Source organism: Colias eurytheme, chromosome 16 (genome assembly GCF_061535395.1).
Source record: "Colias eurytheme isolate Ceu_HAF_F1 chromosome 16, ilColEury1 Martin Lab GWU primary, whole genome shotgun sequence".
Lineage (NCBI taxonomy): Eukaryota > Metazoa > Arthropoda > Insecta > Lepidoptera > Pieridae > Colias > Colias eurytheme.
In genome coordinates, this window is record NC_142995.1 from 3,177,152 (window position 1) to 3,199,703 (window position 22,552).

The following is a 22,552-nucleotide window of genomic DNA, read 5'->3' on the forward strand; positions in this document are numbered from 1 at the left end:
TACTCTTTTTTAATCTTGTTTTATACTTCACAATCAAAATAAAACGAATTATACAATTAGGTAACGTGCTAAATATTATAAGCACATACTTATGTAGGTAGATAGATGGATAAATTAGGTTTTATTTTCAAAAAAATTTTTCGTAAACCTTTCGATTTGATTTAAGCTTAACAAGATTACCAATTAAAATGCGACTTCACAATTTTTACACGAAAATAGGGGAGATTATTAAGAATTTGAATAATGGCTGATTCGGAAAGATTCGATACGGTTCCGATGAAGTGTTAGGATTATAATTGGGTTTAAATTAGTTCCTTGTCCTTCGGGTAAATGTTGTTTAAGTGTGGTTTTGGTTTGCTGACGTATATGTCGAAATATGCCAGAAATTTCCTTTGATCTAACACGTTATTATAATTATTAGCGTTTGGTTTATATAAGAAATGAAATGATTTAATTAACATTTTGGTGTAATTTTATTGTTAAAGTAAGAATGATACATAATTTTTAATAGAGGATTACATTCCAAATTCTTCAATATCATAAGCAGATGTGTAAATAAAAAAATACATAACGTTAAATGTCAATACACCCAGACCTAAAAATTTTTTTTTTTAAATATTATAGGACATTATTACACAAATCGACCTAGTCCCACAGTAAGCTCAATTAAGGCTTGTGTTGTGGGTACTAGGCGACGATAAATATAATATTTTTTTTAATAAATAGATACATATATAGATAATAACACCCAGACCCAAGAACAAATAATTGAGTTCATCACACAAATATTTGCCCTGACCGGGGATCGAACCCGGGACCGTCGGCTCAGTAGGCAGTTACTTTACCACTGCGCCAACCGCGTCGTCATACCTAAATATAACTAACCAAGACCTAAATATCGTAATTCAACCAACCTTGAAAATAAAAGTAATTCGTCCAGATAATCGGGTTAGCATTTCTATACTCTGTTTCACACTCATGCTTTGATAAATTGCTATGGACCGTAACTGCTCAAAAGGAAATAAGAGATAATTTTTTTTTAAATAATCTTCTGTATTTATTTGGAGTTAAAAATTTTCAATATTTATTAAAATTTCAAAAGAAACTTTAAATCTTTAAAGACTGACTATCGCATGAAAATTAAGTATCTGTATAAAATAGATACTTAGTCTTATTTATTGTACTATACCTAGAGTATTGCATAATAATCTACGGGAAAGACATTTTATTAAATATCTAGTAGAGGTTTATCTGTTGGGTAACATAAGAGCTTTCAACATTAAGCTTATAATTTTCCACTTATAACATAAAATAAGAAAACCAAATATTACCTAAATTTAGAATACAACATCCCAATTATCATGAAGAGCTATCTCAATACAATATTATTATATTTGGAGTAGGTACGCTTTCAAAAACTCATTTGAATATTGATCTTAGCAGAAGAATAACGCTTTGAAATCAAAGAAGGATACTTGATAATAATAGGGCGATAAGAAACAAGAACACAATATTGAGGTCAATTGACAATTTAACGATGGCCACGGCATGACGAATTTGACGTAGAGGCAACGCCTCTCGACGTCATCATGACGTTTACAATACATCTTTGAAAGACAAACAGACGATATAATTGTATCTATCTATACAAATATTATAAAGAGGAAAGGTTTGATTTTTTGTTTGTTTGTTTGTTTGTATGAATTGAATAGGCTCCGAAACTACTTGGCAGATTTGAAAAATTCTTTCACTGTTGGAAAGCTACATCATTTCTGAGTGACATAGGCTAGGTTTTATCCCGGAAATCCCACGGGAACGGGAACTATGCGGGTTTTTTTTGAAAACGCGGGCGAAGCCGCAGGCGGAAAGCTAGTAGTATTATATTATCTGTGCTTGTAAGTAGAAGCGAGATCTGCACAGAGATCTGTGTGTAGGTAACGTTTAGCAATCCCAACTTTAAAACAAAGCCGTTCTCCACCTCTTTCTATTTTTTCGTAAGTTGGTTCGTAATTTGTCCGTAACTCGTAAGCTCTAAACCACGCAACGGATTGTGATGCAGCTTTCAGTCATTTAGAAAATGTATTTCAAAAGCTTAATTTTAATGGGAGCAAAACATTTTGTTTTTAAAGTGAAACTTTTATTACATCGTCTCAAACTTTTTGGTCTGTGTAGCGCATGTCGCGTGACGGTCGGCTGCCGAGTAGGTATAAAGCAGTGTTCGGAAAGTTTCACTTTTACCTTGGTTTCATAAAACCACACAACATTTTTATTTTAAAGAACATTTTCGAGCGCTTACATAATTACATGAACACTGGCTTAATAAAATTTTATGAGATAATAATATATAATGCAAATATATAATGTACATAATATTAAATTATATCACAGGCTAGCTATACAATATAATATTATATGCCTGAAAATGTTAAATTAAATAAAACATTTTGTAACTCAAACTTTAGGTACCTACTCGTACTTACATAATATTATCTACTTTTTAATTAGAACTTTTCTATCATTTCTCTGTAATGACTAATGAACCGTCAAAAGCAGGTTTATCGTAGAAACAATTTCACGTGGCCAATTTGTTACCTAAAAACTTAATTAAAATCAATGCAAATTAAGGCGCAAGTTGCAAATTAGAAAAAATGTCGACAGAATCGACGTTTAATTTGGACGTGACGTTGGACTTTTTGCCTGTCGTTCCCATACTCTTTATATTATTTGAATTAAATTTTCATAAATTATTATTCTTGTGGTACTTTTGCAATATCTATTAAAAGCAAAATATATGACTTCATACGTTTTTGGGTAAGTAATTCAGATTGTTGTCATAATTATCATTTTTTTGCGTGTAAGTATATCTATCTAATTCGATTTATTGTTGAGTTGAGTGCATCTAATAATGTTCCTATTCATTCCTTCTACGTATTAATATTCTTGTTTATCAAATGTGCACTATGCATAGTAACTAAAGATGAGACCTGTATGTCGATGGTCGAGTCATGAGTGACCTTCAGGTTAGGTTATTGCACCCAAAGAGCTAAATGCCCTACATTGCAATAGGTATGTAACTCATTTAATTTTGGAGTCAGTAATGTTAGTCTCCTTGTTAATAATATTGTGTATTTATTTCATGCATTTTCACATTAGCTGAGTTTCATATTATTTTTCGCTTAGTATTTAAGATTATTTTATTAAAACTTTGACATATATTTCCTTCGCCACATTGGTATGGAAAACAGTGTCGGAGGTTTTCCTTCTGCTTGCTGTAGCGTCCATGATAACGTTTAGTTTCTGTTTTCTTAACTAAATAAATTTCGACCTTATTTGCAAAAGTAATGCTCCTTATAAGGTTTTTATTGTTCTTTTTCTGTCTTTTAAGTTAAATTAAAAATCATCTAGTACTAAATGAAAACGTCATGTTAAACAACAGAATAAATTATATCTCTTAACCTTAAGCTCTCAGCTCTTAACCATCCTCATATTTGAGTTTTAATTTTTAACTCAATAAATTCATAACTAAGTTATATAAACGAACACCAATTATTAAATGGTTCGTTCTGAAGCTTAGTATTATATGAAATATCATTGCTGCACCCGTGTTATATCTAACATTCCAGAGGTTACAGACATCTGAAGGTTGAACTCGAATCTTATGCTCTCAAACATTGTTTACTTAAAAGGGACTTCAACAATTTCAATAGATCCAATTCAGTTAAGATTAATAAAGGTAAATTGAGGGCATTAAACTTACGAAAATATTTAAATCGCCTTTTATGAATCAACTTAGGTACTTCTACAAATTATAATATCCTAAGTTCTACAAAAGCGAAAAAGTATTCATGGCAAGGATCTTTTCTATGACTTTTCCCGTTAGCATATGTATGTTAGAGTTTGTCTTGATATGGAAGAGTCTTGTCTTGAAGATATTAATCTCAAAACTATTTCTTATGATTATAGTCATTACTCATTACATAATATAATAGAGCACTAGGCGAACGAATTAACTTGATAATAAGTCATGTAGATGACCTAGTACTACTAGTTAGCATTGAAAGTCTGGAAAGCACTAATAACTGTCAAAGCAATGGCGGCAAAATTCATCAGCCTATTCTGGGAAAAATCCCGCCGCTAATTTAAACACGCAAATCTATTTCAGTGTCGCATTTAGATTGTGTGAAGGCATATAGCGTGTGATTTATGTCATTCTAGATGCCTTTGAGAGTGCGAATAATGATAAATTATTCCAAATTAACTCGAACTAATTACGCCGTGGCATCTGTCACTTGTTTGATTAACTGTCAAACGAGAGAGCCCGCCCATTTGTGCTGTATAATGAACCTCTTCGTTATCGTTAAGGAAAGAAATACAAAGTCTTACAAATTACATTAGAGGGTGAATGCTATACTCCTATTAAAGAGATACGCCGAAAAAGAGGAAATATAAATTAACAATTAGAAAATGTTATTATTAAAGCTGAAATTGAAATTATTAAAATACCTACACAAATAAATAAAACCAGATCCGACCGATTTAGACTTGAAATTCAATGGATAGCTAATGGAAAAAGGGCAATTGAGGCTATTTGTAATTGGGAAACAGATTAAGGTTTTAAATCCACAAAAATATATCATTCGCAAATAATATAACGTAAATCCATGATTATATAATGAAGTAAAAAGTTTTGACACCTTGGCATGATTAAGTAAAATGATCTGATCTAAAGTGTCAATTTTCCAGTGATTATGATATTATCAGTACTATATGAGCGGTACACGCATAAAAATAGCCTACATGTTGTTTCAGACGAGCTTAAATCTGCATACCATATGTGTAACAATTCATATAAATTTTCAGGCAATTATGAAAACGATGTAGACATATTTGTTATTATCCTAAAGCCACATTTATAATAATATCAATAGTAGAGTATTAGTAATTGTTAATTGGTTAGGAAAATTTTCCTGGTTGTCAAATATTTATTCGTCTTTAATAATATTCTGATGGGATCAGTCCAATTTACTGTGATTTGAAGACAGTCAGATGTCAGTCAGTTTTGATCATCTTTTATAGAAATAAATTTAATTTAATGAATTCATTAAGAATTATAACGCCTTTTTATATTCAATTTTAAGGCTAGCTAATATCAAATAACAGTGAAACTCGATTCCTGTCAATTAATGATACGTCCATAGAGATTAAGGATTGGTCTCCGCGCGCGCGCTACGACTAGATACCGCCTCACCTAAAAACAATAGCTCCGTGAGTGCGGCAACTCAGTTCTGTAGTGTGTGTAAGGCAATTTGTAAGGACGCTAGTGTGTGTGAAGAATTGTACTGCCAGCTACATAAATTTTACCTCATAAATGGGTAATGGGCTGAAGTTTGAAAAATATTTTTTTTTCATCTTGGCCTTGCCGGGAATCGAACCCATGAACATGCGACTCAAATCCACTTGCGATGCCACAAAGGTTGTTTAAAACTTAAAAGTAAACAGCGGTAATAAAAAAAATAACATATGAGTCAGTTAAACATGGTTAAACAGAAATAAATTATTGTTATAATTATCCTTTTTTATATATGCGTTAGTAATAGTATTGAAAAAAACATTATGAAAAGTTCAAATTATTGCTAAAAGATTTCCTTAACCATGTGTATTTTTTGGGATATGCAGTACGGCAACACTGAATGGCGTCGTATTTTCGTAAACAACATTTTTAAAGTACAGGTGAAATTTCGAATAATACGATTATTCCTGATCGTACGTGATCCCAGTGTCTCACTTATTTTTTGTTATATTTTTTTTAAACAGTTTTATGGCACAAACAGGCATTTTACTTCGGGTTCTGTCCAAAATCTTCAAAAACTATCGGTATGCCCTCTCCACACAATGCTTGTGACACGACTGGCTCGGGTACGCCGAATTCGGCGTACTAAAAGTTGCCGCATTTTTCAAGTACGCAAGCGGCATCTAGTCGTAGCGCGCGCGCGGAGACCAATCCATAATCTAAGGATACGTCTTCTTGATACGTATCCGTCAAATATTTTATGAAAGATACCTAATCAAAGAATTAAATCCTTTTAAAGAAACAGATATTAGATATAATAGAAATTGATAGGTTTACTGAAATTCTGAAAATATTTTGACTTAAAACTACATCAATTATTTATTTATTAAATGTAAAATTTTCAAGACAAAACAAATAAATTGAAAATTAAAAAGACTTCTAAAAATTATATGCTAATTAATTATATTGTAGTTTGTTCAAATTATATTTATTTTTTCAGTAAATACCTCATAAACAGGATAATCAAAAACACTGTTAACGACGGTACACAAAACCTGTAAATACAGTAATTAAAAACGACTTCAAAGTTTCCCAAGCAATGTTTACAAAATAGAAAGATTTTGAAGCACAAAGAACAGCTGTATTTTCATTTATTTATTTATTCGCAACATAATATCAGCGCGATGAAGCAGATTACGGTTTCCAGCCGATTTCACAAACGGATCACATCTATTTGCAACCTTTCTCAAATACGACTCATATTTGCATATTATATCCTACAAACAGATTGTTATCGGTCCATAGAGAGTTTTATTTTTTTATACCAAGTTCTCTATTTCAAATATTTGTTGCTCTATGCTCCATAGTCTCGTTTTCAATAGCATGTAGGTATGCTCCAAACTTGCTCAAAAGGATTTTAAAAGCTTTCTCTGATTTAAAAAAGTTTACAATGGTTCAATATAATGTGAAGCTGGCCACATATAATTTCGTGTACATTTTAGATAGCATTTGAAATCAGGCACAGGATCAGTTAGAGTGTCAAATGAAAGATAGTAGCAGGTAGTTAGAATTAAAATTGTATTAGATGTGTATCTGTTTTCAGGGTTTTAAAAAAGAGTTTTATCATTTAGTACACTATGTTCTGGCTTAAGCTGATTGAACAAACAAATAACAAAACAAGAAAAACAAATTAATCTACCTAATTATAAAAAGTTTCAACCAACGTAAACTGCGTGGTAATTAAAACACCTACGTTCTCCAAACTTTAAAAAAAAAATTGAATTGTACTCGGTTCTAAATAAAATTTGTAAAGTGATTAAATATTTTAATTGCTATTTCAGTAATCGCTCTTCATAATTGATACTCATTCTATGTCTAACGTACACTAATAGGTATGGTGTCCTTAAATATGTAATTTATGCAGTGATCTATATGATTAGTATTAACTAGCTATTAAGTATGAAAGTGCCAAAGACAAAGAAAAGTAGTGTTCAAATTTTGTTTTCAATTATTGTGGGTTCGTTAAAAAGCAAATGATTAGATTTAAGATGTAATAATATCAGATGTATCATCTTTAATTTTTAACGAGAACATGTAATAAAAGAAATAGTATTCTCTAGGAGCAAAAATTTTATTACACAGAATGAAAATGCCTAAAAGTTCGGTGTTAGTTTTAAGTTAAATCATGCCCAATGCTTTCCAAAGAAACCCGTAGGTAATTATGTACTTTAGCTGTTAACTTGTAAAGGTAAAATCCGACGGTCGGTACGGGAACTAAACCAATATTACCTTACGTTCCACTCTGTTGGATATTCTGATAAGCATATGTATCGAATTTAGTTGATTACAATAACTTAAGGATCTTGTTATGTTTTAGTTTAGTTCGCAGTTATTTCGGCTCTATAGAATTATAAGACGTTGTCACGTCAAACGTTGTAAAAAAAAACCGGTAATACTTATTAATTTTTTATTTACAATTTTTTTTGTTAGTTAAGGATAATGAGACAAACTCATGAAATTATTGTATTGTTAACGATGTTTAAATTTTGAATTAAATCTATCGTATTAAAGTGGGACAAAAAGGAAAAAATCCAGTCTAAAAGAGTCGTTTATATAAACATAAGTGAAGTAAATAAAAGCGTAATTAGTAGAAGTCTATTTTTTGATATTTTCCATCTAAGTTCCACGTATTAAGCTTGATTTTGTGTAAGCTCAGATAAGGCTTATAAAAGAAAATTCGGACACCTCATAACATAATGTTCAACATTCCTAATTTATTTATACGTTCCAACCCAGCACGTGTTGGACAATCACAAATTCATCGAATCATCCAGAACATGGATGATAAATATTAAAAAGCATGTAACGACTTTGTTGACAAGACATTTTGTTATTTTCACAGCCAGTAAATAGTGATGTCGGATGCTGATAGCATGACACTAACGATGCGCGCTTGTCACTGACATTTGACCTTCGCTTCGAAATGACCCTGTGTACAAAAAATATTGGATTAGATACATTGCTGGTTCGTAAGGCATGCATTGGAAGTTCTATCCATGTAGAGCTGATTTGGAATACAAAATTAATAAAAAAACACACTATAAAACGCTTTTATTGGATTAAACAACACTTGATAAAATCCGTGACGACGCACGTATTGTAAACACAATAGAAAATACAACAAATGTAATTACTTTATCAGCAATAGGAAAAAAGGTATCTGCTGATGTCTCTTTAATTGTTTATCGATTACAACAAACATAACAAACTCATCAGATAGCTTTGATGTTTTTCTGGAGACTGTCTTCCTGAAATAATAATAATTACGGAAACAAAGTTCATTTGACGTTTAATTTTACGCAGTTAACGTTATTATGGGTACGTCTAAGACATTATTTCATCTCAAATTATTTCTTAATTACATTAAAACTAATTAAAATCTCTGGGAAAGGTTTTCAAATTCTGCATCAGATAATTTATAAACACCAAAAAGGATCCAGAAACCTAATTTTAAATCGATACGGGAGCATTTTCAGCTAATTACAGTATACGAATCACTTATTAAGAGTTAAGACTATATTTCATTACAAATATAGGTACCACTAATTTTATTGTAGGTAATACAATAAACGGTACTCCATACCTGTGACACAGTAGAGAAGTGTCAATAACCCCCTGCAGGCCCTGAAAGCTTTTCATTTTCTTTAGCGCTTGATCAGTTCTTTGGCGAGGTTATGTTTGATGATGTCCTATAAAATATGGATGTTAAAAATATAAAGATATCCAGCGTATATGAACGATGTTTTCTTTTATTGAATATGGAAACAGCTGACGAATAATTCGTTTTTAATGTTGCTTGTACAGGCATACCCTTGAGTTTTTATTTTTTACCGACTTCAAAAAGAAATAGGAGGTTCTCAAATCGGTATAAATATTATTTTTCTTTAAATAGTATTTAGTCTTCTTAATAACTAACTCCACAGTAACTCTATAAGGTTTTGATACAGTCAAGTCAAATGAACATGCTCTTGACTTTTCAGCGTTGGTTTGTTATGCTGAAATAAATATATAACTTTTACAAAGCTTATTCTTTCGTCGGTCCCAAACATAATCGATAATCGAGGTCCCAATCAAATCGTATAGCAAGTACTTTTAAAGATAGATGATATTTTAACTTTTAAGCTGTAGTAGCGTTTAGCTACTATTATGTATTCTGTGGGTGAAGTGATCCGCAGTTGTCACCTTGCATTTAAAAATATATAAAACCTTTTTAAGCCAAAGTAACTAAACACCCAAATCCTATATTGAATCCATTATTCGGTTAATCAGATACGATTTCTTTATACTCTACATTTTAAAAGACACAAGAGGTCAGGGTTCATTTTAGGTCAAAGGTAATAAGAGAAATGACAAGACTTCAATGGATTTCGAACGCCACTAGAGTATTCATTGATCTCACACTTAAAAATATTTTTGGCGAAAAAAATATCTGCTTACTGTGACATGTTGACGGGATAAAATATAATTGGTATCACACCTACTCCTTTATTGATTATCGGCTAAATTATAGGGACGTACGTAAAAATAGAAAATATTGTATATTCAATATTTTCTTTTTAATATCCAAAAGCCAATATGCAAAAATCAAAGAGAGCTCTTTCCTTGTTTGGGATTATTCGCTTATTTCAATATTCATATACGATTCATATAATAATACTACTTAACATATTTATAGGTAACTAGCGACCCGCCCCGGCTTCGCACGGGTGCAATGCTGATACTAAATACACTACAGAAAAATTGTGAACGTTGTATAGCACGGGTATAAAATACATAGCCGGGCGGCCGCAAACGCTACGTCCCGCAATTTTTAAATCTGTAATATCTTCGAAAATATTCACTTAAATCATACGGTGTAAAGGGCCATATAGATCTATATTAAATGAACAATGTATCCATGGTATTTAATTGGTTAAGGATTAATGCTGTATTGGCTAAAATCGCATCGAAAATTAGCCATTATTTGTCGTAAAAAGTAAATGACAAAAAAAAGTTATTGTGGGTTATCCATAAGAGATAGACATATACCATCGCGGACTTTTCTGTAGACCTTTTCAATGTGTATAATACTTAGTACATTATTTTGATAAAACTCGTAGGGTTCAGCCTGCGTTTGCAATGTAAGCGGAATAAATGTAATTTTTTACGACATCACATTAGAAACCTCAAAAATAACAGTACTTCTCTACTACTTAATGGATCTTATTATACATATAAACCTTCCTCTTGAATCACTCTATCTATTAAAAAAAACCGCATCAAAATCCGTTGCGTAGTTTCAAAGATTTAAGCGTACAAAGGGACATAGGGACATAGGGACAGGGAAAGCGACTTTGTTTTATACTATGTAGTGATAGTGATGAAAATGTATGTAGAATTGTTGAGCAGGTTAGTTTCTGTGTATTTTTTTGTAAATACTTTATTTTTAACATTTTAAAAGGTATAAATAATGTTAAACCAATAGTTACAGGTCGTTATTATACAATCACAAGGATTTTATAAATTGGAATTAATAAATGTTCGAACTAAGATGTATCTGCCCTATATTAGTAACTAGCTGCTCTGCGCGGTTTCACCTCAGTGGATCCACTCCTGATAGTCATAGCGTGATGACATATAGCCTATAACCTTCAAATCGAATCGAATCGAATCGAATCGAATCGAAAGAATTTTTCAAATCGAATCTGTTGTTCCCGAGATTAGCGCGTTCAAACAAACAAACAAACTCTTCAGCTTTATAATATTAGTATAGATATAGATTAATCCTATTCAGTATAAATCGTGTCAATAAACATTGATTAATCTTTAAAGAGATCGTGTATCTAAAATCTAAATCTAGTTCATAATTTAATTGAGTTAACATCTTAGGTTAACATATTCATAAAACCTTAATTCCATCCTGTCACTCTGACGTCACGCATAATCGTGGTAAGTTTAGAATACGGAAGCTGTAAAGGGTCGTTCATATTGACGAAGTCTGTATGCGATTATATTATATAATTAGCTATTCACCCTGACTCCACCTGGGTATACATTTTTGTAAGCTTTTAAATGAATACAGTTAATATCCCAACAAAGCAAAAATTTCAGCCAATCGAGCTTTGAGTTATTAACAACTAACACAACGATCGTTTATTTATTTGTATCCTACCACTTCTATATGAAACGGAAGATATTAATTGGTACTCGCACTAGACAAGAAAAACATTTTTATAGTAGGTCTCAAATCTATCGCATACGAACAAAATGTAGAGCTACTAATTAACATACAATTTATTTAATCAAATTAATAAATTAAATACGTACATATCAGTAGAAAACATCCTAATACTTCACAGGTATTTAAAGGGAATACGTGGCGGTGTTGTAAACAGATTAATAGTAAATTAATTTAGTTAGTAAACTTCGAGATTATAAGATTACAGAATTAGTTAATCACTTAAATACGTGTAGGTAATGATTACACATTAATATGTTCTCATCATTTTATAAAGTAAATAATGTAACGTTTAGATTTTGAAGTTATCAGGACACTGAACGAAATTCAACATCATTTATTATTATTTGGAAAGGAAACCACATCGGTCCATCACAACAAGCTAACCAATAACGAAATAGTGACGTGAACAAAGAATAAAACGTATCATATGAATTGGCTTTTATTTTAAGTATAAGGAAAAATTCCGCCCTTATTATTAAAACCTACTTATTTTGTTTTTTACTAAAACAGGAATAAGCATAAGTAATGAAAGTCGGTATAGGCCATTGAGATATACATATGGAGACGACACCGCCTTCACTTATGTTCCGTTCAACATAAGCCATAAGCCATATGGCTTAACTGCACGCTCATTTTTTATTTGTTTTAAAGTGAAACGCATCAAATATGCCTTCGTGTGTATTACGATATTGTACAAATAATACAAATAATATGGAAAAGTGACTAACATAACTTTTCATCGGTAAGTACCTAACTAGATAATAATTTTTAAAACTTAGTTAGAGCAACAAAATGGCGCACAGATTTTGTTCGTGGTGTTTCCTCCATACGTAGTAATATACAAATGTGTATGTGTAAATATACAAATGTAGGTATTAATGTAATCTAATAATGAGTAAAATATTGCTGTATACATAAACATTTAAACCTAGCAACATCTTTGAAGAGTGATTCAAAACATTTAGGTTTTCAGTACGAGGCAGCGTCTTTTATTCATATTATTTTTATTAAAATTCTTGATGTACGTATACGCTGTCATTAAATTCCACCATATATTATGTAGCTAATATGTGGCAAAATATTTACGAGTCAACATTTTGATAGATATAAAATAACAAGGTATATCCACGTATATAGGTAACATACCTATAGGTAGGTATATCCACGAGGATCTTAATTTACATAATACCTTTTATTTAATACTTTATTTTACTTTCTTACTCTACTTACTTTCAAATGTTATCTAGTCTCAAATTCAGCAGTGGAAAAGTATTTTAAAATACTATTTTGCTTAAATAGATCTAATGTAAAATCTATAAGTAGGTATCACAGATTATAATATATCTAATCTTATCTTAATCCTATTAATATTATAAAGGCGAAAGTTTGTAAGGATGTATGGATGTATGGATGTATGGATGTATGGATGTTTGTTACTCTTTCAAGTTAAAACTACTGAACCGATTACAATGAAATTTAGCACACATATAGAGGGTAACTTGGATTAACACATTGGATAGGTTTTATCCCGGAAATCCCACGGGAACGGGAACTATGCGGGTTTTCCTTTGAAAACGCGGGCGAAGCCGCGGGCGGAAATCTAGTACTTAATAAGTACTTAGTAGTTCAAATCACAGAATTTACACAAAGTAGGTATTAATTTTATCCTCTCTGGCAATTAAAATAATTATTAAATTAACCCCAAATTCTGAGAAAGTGCTGAAGGCAAAAACATATGCTCTTTAATTAACTCTATCGCAAAATATCTTCCTGATTATGTATTGAAAATTATATAATTATTGATAAGGAGACACCCACACTTTTAATCGAATGGATTAATATTTAATATTAATACATATATGTATGGTGACAAAAATAGATCAAAACATGACCTCAAAAAATAAGCTTTTAAAAAGGATTTTCACGTAAGCTTCGTTCAACCTACATACCGAAAAGCACTTAGTTTTTACCTGACTCAAGTGTCTAAAGTAGCTTGGTGTTTATTTAAGAGGAAAACTTTTACTTCAATGCGATAATCTTTCCTTCCTGCGTCGGACGGCATCGAAAATATTACCTTTAATATATTATGAAGAACATGGATAAGATGTTTATAGCAAAAATCTTATTCTTCAAAGTTCAATCTATAAAAGTAAGTAGGTATATATAAGTATATATAAGTAAGTATATAGTATTCCTAGTTAAACCTATTTATGTCGAACTAATAACCACTTTATGCTAAGACTTTATGCAAAACTTAACAAGATTCAGTGAGAAACAATATTTACCCGTATTGAGTGGTTGTACTTGAACGTTTTTTAATTGACATTTCAAAGCACGCGGGTGAAACCGCGGGGCGCTGCTAGTTTATTATATGTGCTATAGTTAAATCGTTTATGACACATTAAAGTGGCATTGTTAATCCAAAGTCGTAGAGTAATTATGATTGATGTTATCACAATTATTGTCCACTAACGCTTGTAAACAACTGTTTTACGACGTACCAAATTTATACGGTAAACACATTTATTGTTTGTTTACAAGAAATCATATTAAGACTTTCTTTCTCTACAATATCGTATTATGAGTTTTTATGAACCACAACTGATGATACGTGGAAAAGCTTACGAATATAAACATATCCATAATATAGGGTACGCTAACATACTATAGTCTGTCCACTATAAGAATTGCTTTTTGACAGCTCGACGGGTGATACCAGAAGTGATGTTCAAAAGATTATCGATTGTGATACCATTTCAATTATAAATTCAAAATATTATCATAAATCGAATCAGGTACGTAAATAATAATTACAACGTAAACGTACTAATAAGATATGTAATAATAAGACCACATATCTATGCATTGTATGTTAAAACTAAACTAAACTAATATTTTATTATTTATTGGTTTCTATCTTACAATTTGGTTGTCTTTACGTTTAAATTATATAACATAATAGAAGAGTTTTTCTGTATCGAATATATTTTACAGAGTATTTCTATCGATTATTATAATCTATCGACCCATCATTGAATAATTCCGTGTAGACATCACTAAGTGGGCGGGACCTGTCCATGAAGTACGATAATTATTTGTATGACACTTTAACATAGACAATACAATCCTACATAGGCGTGAAGCTGTCAAAAAGCAAATAATATAATGGACAGAGTATAGGTAGGATGAAACTTCAGAAGTTCACCTTAAGGGAAAACTTTATCAAAGCTCTTGTTTCCTCTTTACGTTATTAAGATCTTAAATATGCTTTAGGTATATAAATGCGTTATATTTGGTGCCTTATTTTATGCGTTATTTTTAGGACTTCACTTTAGTACTTCTTAAGTATATTGTTTATATTTTGCTATGTAACAATAAAACGCACATGAAATATCTCTTTCAATAGAGGAACATTCTCACAACATAAGGAACGAGGTAAATCCAATCCAATACATAAAGAGCATTTCACACTTGATTGTGGTGTTACAATCAAACCTGATTGTTATAACATACAACGCGTTCTGATTGTTAGCTTTCTTATCAGAAAATCACATAGAAAATATTGACAATTTGTAGGAAACGTGGAAGAAAACGTGCTCAAAGAAGTTATAGAAGCTGTTTGTCTGAGGAATGTTATGAAATGTGTATTGTCTAAAAGTTTGGTTCCCTTCAGTTTAGTTATTGTGATTAGCGACTGACGAGTCACGTTGGTTTGACGGACTGTTTCTTTATATTCTAGACTAGTTTTCGTCTGTGGCTTCGTTCGAATAGTTAAAGGAAAACTCGATTTCGTTCTCGTGGGGTTCTCGGGATATCGTATGTCATTTTTCAGATGTAAAACTACCATTGTACCAAATTTTATCCAAATCGATTCATTCGATCGGATTTTCCGAATAAAAATTATCCTTTGTGTTAATCCAAGTTACCCTATGTCAGTGCCATATTTCATGAAAGTCCGTTCAGAATTTTCGCATCCGTTTTTGCGTGAAGTAGTAATAAACAAACAAACATAAACATTTTCGTATTCATAATATGAGTAGGATATAAATAGGGAAGTCTGATAGAATTTTTTACATAGATAAAAATAGCAAACACATTACTGACAATAAAGTGATGACAATAGCAAAGGTTTTACGACTCTAAAGTGTGATACATCAGTGATACGAATTACGAAGGTACAATAAACATGCAAAGCCACGCCCCCGCGTCTATCTGGACTTCGAGCGTCTCTGTTTGGAAAATAATTGTTATCAGTATGTTATCAGTTAATTAATATCAATAGGTCGGAAGGTTAGTGCACATTGGTGTGAGGAGCGTGTTCGATTAAGTTTTCATTGCATGTTTCTTTGAGAATTTTGTCATTTATTTAAAACTTGTGTTTATAAATTGTTCATGGAAAGTTTGGCTAAATGTTTTACATAAATGCATACATACATACATAGTGAATATTAATCATAACATTTCGTTATCGATTAATATTGTTGCGCTCTTAACTAACTATGTAGTAAGTAAATGCAGAATTCCGACACTGTACCCACTGTGTTTTATTTAGTTGTTTTAGTTGGCTAAAGGTTGATGTTCAGTATAATGGTATTGGGACTAAAACCTCACCCTTCGCTTCCTACCAAATCCAATCAAACCGCATTGTAAATCTATGGGGGAGGTCACCAGTGTACGTAACAAGGATTAAACTACAATAATTACAATGACCGATCAAGACTTGGTATAAATTAAATGCTTCTTACCGAAAAGCATTCAAATAATCATCAGGGGTAGAGACATCTCGGTCTTTGACATTGCTAAATCGATTTTCTATAACTTATAAGTAGAAATTGCCAATAAAATAACTCTTTCCACAATTTATCGTATCCTTTATTAATTTAAGAATTGATCTAATATGAGTTACGTTTAGACATTGTTGGAATTCCCAAAATAAACATTCAATTTGCCAATAACATGAAGTCATAATATGTGGTGTATCGACAATCTACAATATGTAAACTCAGTCAATATTATAATAATCTGAGGCTGGATATTGACGTCATATGAGTCCTTAATATTTATTTAACGTGACGTCATAGGTCCCTAACCTTAATTTACTTTACGAAATCTACAAGCGGAAAATTCGTTTAATAGTTTCTTTATTATTGACAATGTAAAGGTATGATTATTATTAACTCATAAGTTCGATAAAGCTTGAATAGGAATAAATTAGAAAAATATGTATTTTTTGCTACTTACATCAAAATAATAAATCTATAACGATCTTTCATCACAAATGTTTCTTTATTAAATTTTTCATAATCACAAAGCTTACGAGTGAAAAATAGTTATTGAAGTGACTTTATTAATTTTATTTAAAGCACAACCTATATTTTTTACAATAAACAGATGTTACTTAATACATATAATATTATTTACGAACGCAAATATTATTAAGTTCTTACAAAACCTATCAGCTATACCTACTCGTTTGACTCGAAATTGGTTTACAAAGATAGAATGCCTAAACACAGCATCAATATCGAAAACAGGGTCTTTGATGTTATCCTTTGATTAATCTATCCATTGAAAGACATGGTACGGTCGATGTATAAGGAATAAACGTTGCGAAAATCCAAAAGGCAAACGATAACGTTTATAATTTTGTGCATCAGTGCTTCTGTTACTGAAAGCAAATTGCCATCGAGTACTGCCTTGTTTTTATATGTTATGTGTGTTTTTTTTTATTATAATGTTCTAACAAGGTTCTAACATAGAATATTTATAAGGAAATGATTTTATAGCGAAAATTTTTTAAGGTTAATGAGCGAATGATATTATAGAGACATTTAGAGCTTTTCTAAACCAATACGTAATCATCATTTAACTTATACTATATATGTAGTTTTAGATTTGAAATACGTATTTACAAAGTTATTTTGCTATAACAATCCTGTGTAAACCAAATAGTTTATGTATTTTATGTGTTGGATCAGTAGGGAAAAAAAGCTCTATACAGACGTAATTTTTTTGTATGTAGAGCTGAAACTTTTATTTTTCTTAGACGGTATATTATTCCGTATATACAGGCGAAATTTATTAATTAGAGTTTAATAATAGACTGTTAGCACTATAAAAGGTACCTACGCCAAAAATTTGAATACCTTAAAAGCTCGATTAAACTATAATAACTTTAAGCCAAATATAACTTTAAAACGTTGAATAATATTGAAACAATATTTCTAAAATTGGCCTACTTCTAGCTAAGTGTTTCACCGTTCCGTTATTAGACCCTTTAAAAACGTTCGTGCTCTTTATTGATTCCAGTTAAGCTGTATAAACATGGATGATGGACTTTGGATTCTTTATATTATTGTTTTATTAGTTATATAGCCTAAATGAGGAAGTCCTTTACAAAACAATGGTATTAAAAAGAAAAATAATGTTAAATTTACGTGAAAAATTACGCATACTCAAATGGTGATACTAGATAATATTAAAAAAAAAAATTATAAACATGGCCACGAAAAAATAATCTGCCCATATAAATAAAAAGGTAAAGGCAGGTCGTTCTAAATTTCACGTAAAATATTAACATCTGTTTACGTTACACCCAAACCAAATAATGTGGCATCACATATCAAAGGAAGGAAATGAGGTACTTAGTCGGAGGTGTGTAGGTATACCGTCTATTAGAGGTCTCAATTAGCAATGGTAAATTTTGGCAAACGTAAGGAAGGTCGAAATTATGTGTTCAACATAATTTATTACCACTGTAAACTAATATCGATGTGTTTCCGCACATTATTGTGTTGTATTAATTGAAACAAATGGGTTATGAAAATTAATTTATCCAGTAAGACAGAGAAATAGACAAAAATTATAAAAACTATATTTCGGTATCTATTGTAGATCACGCCCTAAGTATCTATTCTTTAAAAAATATTCAATGTACAGTGTTGTGTTCCCTACAATTTTATTAATGTATATTATTATGATCATTTCTCAAATTTTCTGTGAGCAACTGTGAATTTGTTGGAATTCACTAAATTAATTTACTGCTTATCCCTTAAATTCTAAGTAATTGAGATGATAGAAAGGGATTCTGTTAATTCTGAACAATTAGATGGAATCTCGTTTTCATTTGTAATACAATACGTTGTTTATTGAGGTCGATCTTACGGTGAACCAGCGTTAAGGTGTCAGAAAAATAAGCTGAAATTAAAGATTTTGAAGTTAAGTAAATTTTTGTATTGTTTTACGACGAGTTCTTAAAGTTTTCTCTATTGGATTTACTTAGCTTGAAGAGTAAATAGTGTTAAGAAATTGAATTATAACTAAAACCCAATTTTTGAAGTTTAATTGTTGAGAGTAAAATTTCAAGGTCGCGTTATGGCAATAAAATGACTCTTAATCTGGTCAAAGAAATTTTAATGATCGATATTTGGTTTTACTTTTACATAAAAACGTAACTATCTACTGCTGTGAATCTCGCATTGAACACTAAGAAGAATCAAATATGGTTAAAATCCAAAATTTTCTTCAAATTTTCACCCTCAAAACATGTTGACACCATGGTGCCATGTATTTTGCGAAATACCAATTATGCCATTGAAAACTTATAAGCATATAATCAACTGTACCGTAATCTTTTATCTCAAAATTCACTTAACTTGATGTGCTTTGTTTTTGACGCGGTCTGACATTGAGGAGGCTACACAAGAAACTTTTTAATGTATTTCCAACACGCTTATGTATTTCTCGAAAACTTTCGGAGGAATCTGTAAAATTCGGAGATTCCTTTGATAAAATTATTTGTTTATTCTTCAACGATCCTTTTAAGATTGAAGGGTTCCCATTTTTGATTTTGTAATGAGTTGGAGCATCAATTTGTTTGCAGGAATTTTATCGTTTCGCGCGGAAGCGGGAAGACATCGTTTCGTTATAACAATTTGTAAATCTGCAATTTTGAGTGTTCATTAAGTAATAATTGGTTGGAAGTATTTTAATTTTCATCGTAGTTAAGTGGTCTTAAATTCGTGGAATTGAACGTCTTTATTACGCCAATATTTTCTAAGAAGAATCTGCTATTTCGCCTAGTCAGTTATTACAGACATAATAACAGATCTTATCAATGGCCTTCGTTTAATCCGACCAACTTTCTTGATCTATATTAGTCAACAAGTTTACCAGTGTCCAAAACTACTAATTATAATAAATTAAATAGAGCATTCTTGGAGATTGCAGTTCTGGTTTTTGTTCTTTGATCTTAAAAATCACCTTCACCTCTAGATATTATAATCAGATTGTATAATTTGAAATGCATCCAATAATGAGATGACAATTCCATTTCATGGAATTTGAACTATGGTTGTATTTTAATGAATTAATGTGTTATCGTCGTTTATTAATTACGATGAAAGTTTCTAACTATAATATTCATTATATATTATAGGTACTTTTTCAATGTTCGACTTTTTAACGAAAACGCCTATAATAGATCAAAACATTCATAACATTATTTATTGTTCCAGATACCACATGACTCAAACTAGAACGTTAACCATGACACTCTTCAACCCATCCCGGCGGTATAAACGATGAACACAATGATGTACATTGACGAGAAGGTATCTGGGCCGGGGGGTGCGTCACAGAAGAACTGGACGCACCTCAACACCAGTAACGATGAGTTGCCTTTGGACATGCGGTTCAACCATGGCCACATGGTGTCCATTACGGTGTACAGTGTGTTGATGATGGTCTCGGCTACTGGGAACTTGACGGTACTATCGCAATTGGTGAAACGGAGACGGGCTGGCAGAGCGAGCAGATTGGATGTGCTGCTTATGCATTTGGCTGTCGCTGATCTTATGGTAAGATGTCTGTTGGCACATATTTTAGGGTGATTATTGTTAGAAAAACAATTTTCAAGAAATTCAAGAAATGGCCAAATGGCAAATTATTGCTAAGTAGAAATTAGGTTAATATAGAGATACGGGATTTCAACTAATTAATAAACGTTAGGTATAATTCTGATTCAATATGTGAGCGAAATTATTGTAAATTCCGAATAATTATAATTGAATTTGAGTAATTTCATCAACTATCAATTATTTCCAGTACAATGATTGTAGATTTCATAACTTATTATTAAAATCATCAATCACCACCTCACTTAGAGTCTACAAAGTCTCCTCATATTTTAAACTCCAGGAATTGAACATTTTGCAATAAAAAGGTATATGCCAAAAAGCATTAGAAAGCCTTTGTTCCTATTCTTTACTCGATCTATACACCTACGAGCTACTATTAATGTACACGTGTATAAGGACCTTTTAGATTTAACTCGAAAAAAAAGCGTAACTCACTAAACCACAAAATTGTCTTTGCTGTACAGGTGACATTTCTCATGATGCCGCTGGAGATAGCCTGGGCGGGCACAGTGCAATGGCTGGCCGGCGACCTCATGTGCCGCCTCATGATGTTCACGAGGACCTTTGGACTCTACCTCTCCAGTTTTGTACTTATTTGTATCGCTGTTGATAGGTTAGTACCTCAAGAGGTAGGGGGAGACCTTTATTTTAATGGGAACCGCAGTGTAAGTATAGATAAAGCTTTCTAGGAAAATGTGTTTGTAACTGAGAAAACTCTGTCTATTAAATCCTTTTTTTTAAAACTTACGTTTCTACGTATATCAGATATATGAAATATTATGTAATCAATAAATATATCATATTGTATCGTTGAGTTGAGTTATAAAAAAATATTGATAGATTTCACAAAGTAGGAAATAAGCTCAACGTAGAACAAACACGTTTCATCGTCCCTATGGCCTATACAATTTTGCTGTACGTGTATTCAATATTAAGTACGTGTATTCCATTTATTTGTATCAAACTTGCAAATAGTTCAAATAAAACCACAACAGTTGTGGCTCGGAAGAATGCAACCATCTGGAAACGATATTATTAATGTTTCTATTAATATCAAAATGTACACGTTATTTGTACAAATGTGGAGAATGTATTTACGAATAGATCGATAAAGAGAAATTGTGTTGACTTTGAACATTAGAATGGGTTAAGAACGTATAGAGATAGGTACAGAATGTTTTCGTAACTGAATTTGACTAAAGTTTTATGTTTTATTTCATTAATATAATAATTTCAGTAATATGTAATAAACTGTTAATCAAATAAAAAATTACATAGATAGCACAAACGTAGTTCCTAGTTACCTAGTTACAGTTACGCAGTTAGTATAGGTAATAATTAATACATAAATATACATAAATATTGACGATGTTACATTAATATAAAAACAGGGCTATAAAATAACGTAGGTACAGAAATACATATCGTACACACATTTTTATTGATCCGTTTACGTGCCCAGTATTAACGACCGGATTTAACATATTATTTGCGTCCCTAATATACTTACGTATTTTTACACGATATAAAAGGAAATATTGAACAAAATAAGCTTTTACCTGTCGCTCAAATTTATACATTTTATCTAAAGTCTTCACGAAAATAGATATCAAATAAAATGAATGGCAATTCTTTGATGAAAATTCGTATTTATTTATTTGTCTTTTATTAGGTGAAGAGTTTGTTACCGTTTGAGAGAAAATAAACGTTTTATTTAATATTTATATCTCTTCAAAGCATTACAAGATTTATTTATGTTGACCATTATGAGTCATTTAGAAGTCAAACTGGAAGTAACAACAATTTGTACAAGTTCGCATTTTGATCCACGTGTATTTACGAAATAATATTGGTAATGGATCAATCCGTCATGATTCGAACAGAGTTTATAGTAAGCCAACAAGGCTGAGCAAAAATATGAGTTATAACACTTATAACGTCCGAGCCAACCTTGGATATTATAGTAACGAAGTTACCGCGTAGGAAAGTAAAAATAAAAGCTCTTTTAGTGAGCTCCAAAATAATATCATTTACTACTGCCATTATCCTGTAAATAATATCTTG

At 31.2% G+C, this 22,552-nt stretch overlaps 1 protein-coding gene across 1 annotated transcript in view; it reads left to right on the top strand.

Moving 5' to 3' along the window:
• The window catches only part of LOC149901661 (gonadotropin-releasing hormone receptor-like), a 57,776-nt gene that overhangs the window by 29,736 nt on the left and 5,488 nt on the right, over positions 1-22,552 (top strand). The window contains exons 2-3 of the mRNA XM_090111241.1: positions 20,087-20,428; positions 20,953-21,101. Coding sequence (XP_089967367.1) covers positions 20,153-20,428; positions 20,953-21,101 — 425 coding nt within the window. The 5' untranslated portion in view covers positions 20,087-20,152. The remainder of the gene's footprint in view (positions 1-20,086; positions 20,429-20,952; positions 21,102-22,552) is intronic.